Below are 11914 nucleotides of genomic sequence, written 5' to 3'. Positions count from 1 at the left end.
CCAAGCTAATTAGGACAAGGTATGAGCACTAATGGTAATCTATGCATGAGGCTTGCAACTTATAGGATGTCTTATGCATAGCACATATGCTTTATTACTACCGTTGACAAAATTGTTTCTATGTTTTCAAAATGAAAAGCTCTAGCACAAAAATAGTAATCCATGTTTCCCTCTGCGAAGGGCCATTATTTTACTTTTATGTTGAGTCAGTTACCTACTTCTTTCTATCTTAGAAGCAAACACTTGTGTCAACTGTGTGCATTGATTCTTACATGTTTACCTATTGCACTTGTTATATTACTTTATGTTGACAATTATCCATGAGATATGCATGTTACAAGTTGAAGGCAATTGCTGAAACTTAATCATCCTTTGTGTTGCTTCAAAACCTTTGTACTAAGAATTTATTGCTTTATGAGTTAACTCCTATGCAAGTCTTATTGATGCTTGTCTTGAAAGTACTATTCATGAAAAGTCTTTGCTATATGATTCAGTTGTTTAGTCATTATCTTTACCATTGCTTTGAATCACTTCATTCATTTCATATGCTTTACAATAGTATGATCAAGATTATGTAAGTAGCATGTCACTTCAGAAATTATTCTTTTTATCGTTTACCTACTCGAGGGCGAGTAGGAACTAAGCTTGTGGATGCTTGATACGTCTCAAACGTATCTATCATTTCTTATGTTCCATGCTACTTTTATGATGGTACTCACATGTTTTATACACACTTTATGTCATTATTATGCATTTTCCGGAACTAACCTATTAACGAGATGCCGAAGTGCCAGTTCCTGTTTTGTGCAGTTTTTGGTTTCAGAAATCCTACAAATGAAATATTCTCGGAATTGGACGAAATCAAGGCCCACGATCTTATATTTCACGGAAGGTTCCAGAGCACCGAAGAGGGACCAGAGGGGAGCCAAGGGGGCCCCACCCCACATGGCGGCGCGGCCAAGGGGGGGTGCCTAGTGTGTGGGTCCCCCAGGACTCCTCCGAGGCTGCCCTTCCGCCTATAAAACCTCTTCGTCGCGAAAACCCTAAAAACATAAGCCACGATACGAGAAAATTTCAAGAGCCGCCGCCATCGCGAAGCCAAGATTCGGGGGACAGAAGTCTCTGTTCCGGCACGCCGCCGGGACGGAGAATTTCCCCCGGAAGGCATCTCCATCGACACCACCGCCATCTTCATCGCCGTTGCTGTCTCCCATGATGAGGAGGGAGTAGTTCTCCCCCGAGGCTGAGGGCTCTACCGATAGCTATGTGGTTCATCTCTCTCTCTCCCATGTACTTCAATACAATGATCTCATGAGCTGCCTTACATGATTGAGATCCATATGACGAGCTTTGTAATCTAGATGTCGTTATGCTATTCAAGTGGATTTTACTTATGTGATCTCCGGAGACTCCTTGTCCCACGTGTGTAAAGGTGACAGTGTGTTCACCGTGTGGGTCTCTTAGGCTATATTTCACAGAATACTTGTTCACTGGGTTATGATTTGAGTTGGATGTCTCTATGAAATTGTGGTGTGTTAGTACCTCCTATGAATGCTCACAGTGACAGCGTGGGGTGTTTATTAGTACTTGGGAATACATCTTTAAGGTTTGCTTTTGCAGCCCTACACGGTGAATTAGTGTTCGTTATCCTTCCAGAGAGTAATTCAGAATAGCATAGTGAAGTGCTTATATTTATATTCCTTTATGATAACATTGTTGAGAGTGTCCGCTAGTGAAAGTATGATCCCTAGGCCTTGTTTCTAAGCATTGAAACACCGTTTCCAACAAGTTCTGTTACATGTTCGCTTGCTGCCATTTTTATTTCAGATTGCAATTACTACTTACAATCATCCATATTACTTGTATTTCACTATCTCTTCGCCGAACTAGTGCACCTATACATCTGACAAGTGTATTAGGTGTGTTGGGGACACAAGAGACTTCTTGTATCTTAATTGCAGGGTTGCTTGAGAGGGATATCTTTGACCTCTACCTCCCTGAGTTCGATAAACCTTGGGTGATTCACTTAAGGGAAGCTTGCTGTTGTTCTACAAACCTCTGCTTTTGGAGGCCCAACACTGTATACAGGAATAGAAGCGTGCGTAGACATCATTATGTTTCAGAGAAATACTCCCTCCGATCCAAATTAATTAACTCTACTTTGTCTAGATACGGATGTAGCTAGATGCATTCCTTGACTAGATACATATGTATCTAGACAAAGTGGAGTCAATTAATTTGGATAAGAAGGAGTAGCAAAGTTCCTCCATGAAGGAGGAAGCTTGACAATTATGCCACCAGCCAGAAACTTGTCCGGTAAGGTACACTTAAACAGTTCTTTGGCAAGTGACTCTATCTCATGAGCTTGCTCAACAACGGAGCGTTCACCAGTCATCTTGTAGTCATAGTATTGCTCCATGACATACAACTCAGTGCCAGCATCCGAGACCCCAAATTTGTCCTCGAGTGCATCACACACATCCTTACCATGATCAAAAGGCATGATCAGGTCAACAATGCTGTCTGCAAGAATACTGAAGAGAGCCGCCTTAAACATGTCATCGACTTTCTTGTAAGCTTCCTCTTGAGCAGGAGAAAGATCACCCTCAGGTTTGCCAAGAAGGGCGCTATCGCAGTTCAGGTTTGGAAAACAGAGAAGTGCCCTCGTGCGCCACCTCTTATAGTGCGAACACTCAAAGAGAGGCGGCCTAGTAGCAGCGACAATGCCACTTGAATTCATTTGCCTATAATCAGGTTTTTGGATCGTTGAATATATAAGAAAATTATCATATGAATTAATCCAAACTAAACTTGACAAATCATGACTACATAAACAGCAGATGAACTAATCATGCAGATCAACAGAGTAAATGAATAAATAGCATCTAGACAAGATAAACCTATCACATCTATTCCAAATAGCAGTACTAGAAACTCTAGCAAGATCTAAAACGAGAAGCACGGATATATATACCGTCCAGCGTTGGCCGCATCAGCAGCAACAACGATGTTGACAGCAATAGCATGATCCTGGTTGTTGTCTCCCATGTTGAGGTTGCCGATGTCCGGGAAGAAGTCGTCGTTCAGGAACTCGTCGTTGGGCGACGTTGTGGTGCCAGTAGTCACACGTAAGAGCAACTCTAACAGAGCCCGTAAATCCCACCGGAACCGAACTTTTCCGGCGGATTTACGGGTTCGGGCTGAAATGCGCGCAGATCAGAGCCCGTAAACATGGGCCGGCCCGAATCGAAAGTTCAGGGGCCCGAGAAATCCCCCGCATGGCCCCTATTAAAAGGGTTCGCGGAGGGGAGTTTGGTTCGGACACCCTACTCCCCTCCCGCCGCTCCTCTCCCACCGCCGTAGCCCGCCGTCGCTCCGACGAGCAATCCCGGGCGCTCGGACGCCGCTCCGCCGCTATGGCCACCACCCCGCCGTCCGAAATGACACGTGCAACACGCGTGAGTAGGGGCGGCGGCCGATCCGGCGTCGGAAGGGCAAGTCGCTGTCCCCCGGGCGTACGGGCGGAGACGGAGCGCGGCAGGCGGGCGCGCTCCGACGGCGCATGGAAGCGGGCCGGCCGCAAGTGGCCAGACCTAATGGCGCGCCACCTTCAAGGGCGCGCGGAGGCGGCTGCGGCTGCGGAGGCGGCTGCTGCGGCTGGGGAAGCGGAGGAGCCCCCCGCTGCCGGCGGGTGCAGCTCGCCGCTGCCGCCGTTGCCCCCGAGCGGCGACGATGATGATGCAGACGGACCGCCTCTGCTCTGCGGGGGCACCTCCGGCGCGGCGGAAATCGAGCTGGCGGCCCTCGTCGTCGCCTAGCAACCGGCGGCGTCGAAAAACCCTCCTCCGCCGCCCGGTGACAGTATAGTCGCCGGGAAATTTAATTTCTTGTCTAATTAGGCTCGTAGTACGTAATTTAAGTCCAATGCGGTTGTATTTTGTCACTATTTAGTGTGAATTATGATCGAATTAAGGTTGATCGGATGAAATCGACTGCAATCCCCGTCGATAGATTTCCCGCGTCATTTGATTTTCGCGAGTTCGGTTTGGGTTTACAATTTCTGTTCTGCGCCGTGCCCAAATGCTCTCTCAATTTGTTTTTCGGGAGACTGAACTCCGTTTTTTCGGTTCCGACAAATACGGGCTTTGTTAGAGATGCTCTAAGCGCTCCCCCAAAAAAACTGATTGCCCCTCACTCGTACAGGTCTACGAGAGGCAGGGTTCCAGAGGCTTACTGTCCCGCCACCCAGTGCACGCCGAAGGACGACATGAGGAAGACGAAGGCGGCGCCGCAATGTACTGGAAAGAGGAGGTCACATATGGTGTCTCGTACAGGCTAGGGTTCGCGTCCACGCTTATATTGTGCTCGTACATGCTAGGGTTCGTGGGGACGCAGCCCATGACCGAGTCCACGATCCAGAAAAACCGGAACGAAACGGCTACGTTAACGCATCCGTTAATGACTCATAATTAATGACACAATTAATTTCTTAAACAACAAAAAGATAAGCTCGGCTCGGCGAGATTCCTGCAACTGTGTAGTGTGTGACGAGGCAAGTGGCGAGGGAGGAGAAGTGCACGAGGGCTCTCTCTCTTCTGACTCACTTACAAGGACTAGAAAAGCCCACCTTATATACCACTCCAACTATCTCTCTACTATCCATGTGGAACTAAACTTTAGTCCCACCCCATGGCATTTCCACATGAGAGAATTTCAGAATTTGTATTGGGACATGGGTCCAAGGCTAAATTCCAGCACTTTGTTCTATCTAGCCTGTCCTACAAGAATATTATCATTGCGCTGTCAGCTTATGGGCAGTGCTCCATTGTGATTCTCGTTTCATCTCCTAAATAGACAAACTGACAAAGCTTCATTTGTTTTATCAGTGAAAATTGATGTTTCAGCAGCATTTTTATTATTCCTGTTTACATGCTGACAAGTTGAATGCATCAAATTGGAGTTTTCCAAAGGTCTTATCATCACGGGAACTTAAAGGAAATCATTATTTATATTTGAAGAATCAAGAAGGCAAGTTGTTGTTTTCTTAGACACACTTGGACTAATAGTTCTAGCATCCATGTTTCTGTAATTTTTGAATCTGTAGAAACTGAAATTTCAGCACTAACTGTTTTTTTATGGTTCCCGAGCTTTTAGTATTTATTGAAAAAAGATTGCAATTCCCATATCGATTAATGGCCTGGACGGATCGCGCTGCCTTGTCCACCATGATCAATCTTCAGCACCGGGCTAGGTCATGAGCTGCCCTGCGGCCTGCCTTGATGGCGCGGTCCCTCGCATGTTTCTTTCGGGCGCGGCGCTTCCGCACACGGGACTCATGCTCCTCGTCAGATAGAGAGTTGTCTGGCTCGGCGACGACAGCCGACTAGACCAAAGAAAGAGCAGAGTCGGAGTTAGTAGGCGGGAGAGAGGTTGCAGCTGGAATTCAGGGAAAACGAGCCAAGACCAAACCTGGCAGAGGGAGTTGCACGAGACGACGCGGCTCATCCAGTCCAGCCACCCAACATAATTTGTTTTCCCGCCGTGTGTCTTAACTACATCCTTTGCGATTTGCGTCAGCGCTGCAACAAGCACATGAGGGACATTGTGATCTTTATACTTGACTTGTATCGATTTGAGGTTCTTGCACCCGCGGAATGCTGTGCCGCGGCAACTGGAGGCTGATTCCCCACTACAATTCCCTGAGATCTGTTTGTAGGACACCCAACAGGAACATGTATAAGATGATGGCTCAATTTCAGGCCATGCACATATTCATATTATTAGTTCCATAGCAAAAAATAAAAAGAAAATGGGAAAAGATACAGCACCTCGCAATCTTGCAGCACAAGTCTCTCCAGATTTGGGACGTTCTGTAAGACGTACCACAGCACCTGGCATCTCTCTCCAATGTCGCATTCTATCAGGATCAAGGTCCTCAGGTTATGGAACTCACGGAATTCTTCGTGTTCCCCCTCCAGCAACCCCTGAAAAAGATTCAGAACTATATAGTACAAAAAACCAGAGAGAGTTTGGGCTTGTGATTATTCGTACGTACCATGGTGGTAAAGCTTCGGAGTTGCAATACTTTGGCGTTGCGCAGGGATTTCAAGACATGGTTACGGTATTCCTCGGCATACATATTTGGTTCTGTGACGGATGCCACGTCGAGGAACTGCAACTCACCTTCAATGGCCGGCAGGGGGACCTTGTCGAGGTTCAAGGATACAAGGGCAGGAACGGCGAGAGAGCCTAATGTATTCATGCAATTGTAACTGCCGCGGATGTGCAACCTCTTGAGGGAGCGGGAGGCGATGTGGTGGCCGAGCCTGTAGTGGCACTTGCAGTTGACGAGCTCAAGGTCTTCCAGGACTGTGCACTCGGATCTGAGTTCCTCCGCGAATTTCTCCGCTAGGGTCAATCCAGAAAGGTGCAGCCTCCTCAGACGGCTAGCAAGGGGCAGGGCGCCGGCGCCGCCGGAGGCGAAATCGAAGCAAAACAACGGACCCTCGTAGTAAGATAATGGGCGGCGGAAGTCCAGGAGGAGCTCCGCGGGGAGGCGCGCTAGGCCGCGGCGTATCCATCGGTGCCAGTCCGTGCGGAGACCCGGGTCGACGACTCGCAGCCGATACGCGTCGAGGGGGCACACGCCGTGGAGGAGTATCACGACGTCGGCGAAGTCCTCGAAGCGGCGCTGCCGCTTTATCTCTCTGACAAGACTCTCCTTCAGCGCTTTGCTGTAGACTTCCTGTTCCGCGTCGGAAGCGCCGTCGCCGGGCGACTCCGGCTCTGACTCCTCCAAGATGAAGTCCTGCTGGTCGACGTCGAGGCACGGCACGGAGCGCCACAGGTCCCTCCACCGCCGCGACAGCAGGGAGGTCTGAACCACCTGCAGGGAGCCGAGGGATGACAGCACGCTGCGCAGGAGGCAGTCCGGAAGATCACTCAGCCGGTCTCTGCCGGCGTGGGAGGCGGCGGGCACCGTCTCCATGGAGACTTGATCTGAACTCGCGATACGATCGGCCGGTATTTATGGTTTCAGTTAGGTTACATATGGGGTCATCAGCCCCATTCACATCCATTAGTTACACGTCCCGACTAACGTGTCTACCAGAGAGAGAGCGTTTCCTATACATAATCTTGTTTCTTTTTAATGTTTTTTTTTATCTTTCAAGATTCATAAAATGTTCAAATTTAAAAAATGTGTAGTTTTTTAAAATGTTCATTTAAAGAAGTAAAATGTTCAAATTTTTAAAAACATACAAATTTTTAAGAAGTTTTAAAATTAATATGTTCACATTTGAAAATGTGTAGATTTAAAATTGTTCGAATTTCAAAATATATCAATTTTCTTTGAAAAATTGTGCAATCTCTAAAAATGTTCACATTTTGAAAAGTTTAGTGTAGACTAAAATAATCAAACCTTATTACCTTTTGTCGGTCTCTTGAGTTCGGGTACCTGTCAAACCTTCAAGATCGAGATAAAAAGATCTAAGATATGAAATGAATCTCTACTTCCAAATTGCACAATATCTCATAAGTTAGGTGCATATATTTTTGGCGAGGATTAGGCCTTAGCCCATAGGCCAAACCCACATAATTGGATTAACAAAAGCAAACATTGTATAACAAATCTCAATGAGATGAATGGTGAGTCTTATAATGCCGACAATCGCGAACGAAATCTAGATTACAAGTAGATGGAGGTAGATGGAGGGAGGATGGAGAGGATGATGGTGATGAAGCGGTGAAGTCGATGGCGACGGCCTCAAGGCCTCGGTGCTGATGAGATCTGATTGTGGCGGGGGAATAAATATTTCCTCTTCATGTGTCTCTTAAATGCCTCGGGTCCCTTCACTTTTTATATTGGGGTTGATGAGGCTGAGCCACCGACACATGGTACAGTCATGCCGTAGGGGCGGGCTTGACCGTCAGTGGTCGTTAAGCCTAATGTGAATCTTCTTTCGACCCTGGTTGACTTTGTGATGATTCTAGCTCGTGATTCTTCATTAAATGCCCTTAATTTTCTCCTAATTGCTTCCATTTCTACACAAAACAAATAAAATAGGATATTTGCACATGTCAGCATTGGTTAGCATTTATTAGTAGGTCTAGGAAGATATTCGCTGCATGTTGTAACGAAATATTCCGGTTTAGATGGACATAATGTGGTCGTTTTCACGAGTCATCAGTGGTCAGCGAGGAACTCTCGGCTGCCAAAATGGATAAAGCCTCATAGGCTAATCCATGGATTATTGGGGACAGAGTGGAGGTCTTCCCCGACGGCGTCAATGCCGCTGGTGGTGAGGGGGCCGATGAACCCATCCGGATGCTTGATGTTGACACACAAAGCCCCTACCTAGTACACCAATTGTAGGGGTTTTGTTTCCCGATAGTAAATTTGTATGTAGGCGGGACTTATGGTCACGATCCGATGGGCTAACAACCTTAAATGCACATGATGTATACAAATTCAGGCCTCGGGAGTTCGAGTAAACATCCCTACTTGTTAGTATGATTATATATTATGGAGTGAATAAGGTGCTCAAATGTGTGGAATTATGTGGTGGCCGGCTAGATCGATGAGGAAGGTCAGTCGGACTTCTAACCTTGCCTGGTTGAAGTTGCCTAAGGTGGATGGTCTAATCTAAGCTGAAATGGGCTCTGAGAATTATTAATGATGTTATATTGTGACCCAAATTTAATATGAAGGCTAACGACGGATCATCATCACCGCCTATTTATATCTCTTGTAAGATGCCGATTAGGGTGAATCTCTTAATAAGATAATCCACGTCGTTCGTAAAACTCCTCGATATAGTGAAGTTTTGATGGCTGACACTCGTTGTTTTTACCTCTATTTGTTGGAGATGGTTTTCCATGTTAAAATCTTGTGTCTCCCGCTGTGATTTAATTTTTATTCTTCGTTATTGCTTGTCGTGTTTATAACAAGTGAACCGAGAGATAGCCTCTCGGGTCACTTTAAACTACTGTATATCAATGACTCGTCCTTTTTCCTAGGGGCAGCTGGCCTTTTTATAGCCATGGCCACTGTTAGATGTATATATCTGTCTATTGTAGTTTCCCCATATGTTAGGGAGCTTTCTGCATATGTGCACCTGTACATGTACTATATATTGTGGCCTTTTCCCCTGGTAATATAACAAATATATTGCTCTAACATGGTATCAGAGCTAATTTTGATCCTATTTTTCTTCTAGTCCGCGCGTGGTGCGTCTTGGCTTGTTCCGTCCCCGCGCCTCTTCTTCACCGGCTGCTGCCGCCGGCCGTCTTCCCCGCCCGCCGCCCTGCCTCTTCCCCGCCGGCGCCTCTCCACCGCCGACCCCACCTCTCCCACCGCCGCCCGCCCGTCCCGCTCTCCTCCGCCGGCTGCTTCCCTCGGCCGCCGCCCTCCGCCGCTACCGGTCGCCGGCCGCCGTCCTCTGTCGCCCGTCCCGCGCCTCCCGCCGCTCTCTGCCGCCGGTCCAGGCCCGTCCCGTGCCTCCCGCTGCGCGTCTCTGCCACCAGGGACGGAGAAGCGGCCTCTGCTCCCCGATCCGTTTTCTCTCTCCTGAGTTGACTTCGATCTGAAAAAAAGATAGAGCTATGTCTTCCTCGGGCTATGTTGCGATCCCTCGCTGCCCGGTGATCTTTGATGGCGCGAATTACCCTGATTTCGCTGCCTTCATGCGCGTCCACATGGGCGGTCTTCGTCTTTGGGGTGTGCTTTCTGGCGAGGTCTCCTGTCCGCCGCGCCCCGTTTCTCCTACGGTGCCTGTAGCACCGCCACCTGTTGCCCTTGCCCCTGATGGTACTCAGGCGGATAAGGATGCAGCCAAGAGTGCTGATGACACTGCTCTGGCTGATTATGACCGGAAGGTCCAGGACCACTCTACTGCCGTTGCGACTTACCGGCTGGATCTGACCGAGTACACTTAGTGGATAGATGAGGATGCTCGTGCTGCTGCTGTTCTTACCTCCAGTGTTCTGCCTCAGTATGTGGCTGAGTTTATGGGTCTTCCCACTGCTGTTGCTCAGTGGGCTTTTCTTCGTCAGCGCTATCAGCCGTCTGGGGATGCTCTCTACCTATCTGTGGTCCGCCAGGAGCATGCCCTTCAGCAGGGTGATTCTACTATTGATGAGTTCTACACTCAGAGTGCTGCTATTTGGTGTCAGCTTGATTCTCTCCGTACAGCTGTGTTTGCCACCTATCCCTGATGTCTGACTGTGCGCGCGGATCTGGAGTTTCAGCGCGTTTTTGAGTTCTTGTCGCGGCTCTGTAAGGAGTTTGAGCCGCGCCGGGCCCAGCTGCTTGCCCGTGGTCGTGTTCCGCTCTCTGAGGTCCTTGCTGAGCTTCGTGCTGAGGAGACTCGTCTTCATGGTGCTGGTCTTCTTGATGTTCCCTCTGTTCTTGCTGCTCGTGGCCCTTCTGTGCCGTCTGCTCGTGGACCTCCTATGCCGCCGGCTTCGTTGCGGCCTCCGGCACAGCCGATACTTCCTACTCCTCCATTCCAGGGTCAGCGTCAGCCCCAGCAGCCTCGTGGTTCGACATCACCTCCTTGCACCTACTGCGGCAGGACTGGCCACACTATCTCTACTTGTCGGCAGAGGGATCCCAGCTTATGCCCGCCGCAGCATACTCGTCATCAGGCTGGGTCTTCAGGATCTTCTGCTTTTGCGCTCTCTGATCAGGACATTATCCGTGGTCTTCGTGGTCTGCTCGCTGGTATAGGCTCTTCCTCGACGGGTACTGCTGGTTCCGTGCCTAGCTCTTCTGGCACCGCGCGACCACCACCTTCCACACAGTCAGGTACGTCATCCCCGTGGTATCTGGATTCTGGAGCTTCTTTTCATATGACTTCTGCGTCTTCTATTCTTTTTGCTCTTCGCTCTCTTGTTTCTCCTATTCGTGTTATCACGGCTGATGGTACCTCTCTCCCTGTTTTCAGTCGAGGCACCCTTTCTACTACCTCCCTCTCTGTTCCTGATGTTTTTCATGTTCCTAGTCTTAAGATGAACCTGTTTTCCGCTAGTCAGCTTACTGATTCTGATTGTCGCGTCATTCTTGACGCTGATTCTTGTGCTGTTCAGGACCGCCGTACACAGGCCCTGGTTGGAGCTGGCCCTCACAGCCTTGAGTCCCTGGGGCTTTGGGAGTTAGACTGGCTTCGCGTTCCTTCTACTGCCACTTCATCTTCTAGTTCCTCATGCGGTTGTTGCTTCTGTCACTGGATCTTTTCAGCAGTGCCATCATCGGCTGGGTCACCTCTATGGCTCCCGTTTATCGTCATTAGTTCGTCGTGGTCTTCTGGGGTCTGTCTTAGGAGATGTGTCTTTGCATTCGTGTCAGGGTTGTAGGCTAGGCAAACAGATTCAGCTTCCCTATCCTACTAGTGCGTCTGTATCTCAGCGACCTTTTGATTTAGTTCATTCGGATGTTTGGGGTCCGGCTCCCTTTCCTTCGAAAGGGGGTCATCGATACTATATTTTGTTTATTGATGATTTTTCGAGATACACCTGGTTGTTTGTTATGCACTCTCGTAGTGAGGTGCTTCCTATTTATCAGCGTTTTGCAGCCATGGTTCGTACTCAGTATTCCATGCCTATTCGTGTGTTTCGTGCTGACTCTGCAGGAGAGTATATCTCCCAGCACCTGCGTGGTGTTCTTGCTGAGCAGGGCACCCTTGCCCAGTTCTCGTGTCCCGGCGCCCATGCTCAAAATGGTGTCGCCGAGCATAAGCATCGTCATATTCTTGAGACTACCCGTGCTATGATGATTGCTTCCTCTCTTCCGCCGCATTTCTGGGCTGAGGCTGTTGCTACATCGACTTACCTCATTAACATTCAGCCTTCTTCTTCCCTTCAAGGTGGCATTCCTCTCGAGCGTCTTTCTGGTTGCTCTCCATATTACTCGACA

The 11914-nt window shown here is 48.7% G+C and overlaps 1 protein-coding gene across 1 annotated transcript; it reads right to left on the bottom strand.

Annotated features, from left to right (window-relative positions):
* Positions 1-5236: 5236 nt before the first annotated feature.
* Positions 5237-6988, bottom strand: LOC127339741 (MEIOTIC F-BOX protein MOF-like). The gene is made up of 4 exons (XM_051365558.1): positions 6056-6988; positions 5829-5984; positions 5470-5706; positions 5237-5383 (listed from the first exon to the last, which is right to left on the bottom strand). Exons 1-4 carry the CDS (start codon positions 6986-6988, stop codon positions 5237-5239), a joined length of 1473 nt encoding a protein of 490 aa, XP_051221518.1.
* Between the last annotated feature and the right edge of the window lie 4926 nt (positions 6989-11914).

Source organism: Lolium perenne, chromosome 3, assembly GCF_019359855.2.
Source record: "Lolium perenne isolate Kyuss_39 chromosome 3, Kyuss_2.0, whole genome shotgun sequence".
Taxonomy (NCBI): Eukaryota; Viridiplantae; Streptophyta; class Magnoliopsida; order Poales; family Poaceae; genus Lolium; species Lolium perenne.
Note: the sequence above shows the minus strand (reverse complement) of the source record. Positions and strands in the feature narration are given on the sequence as shown.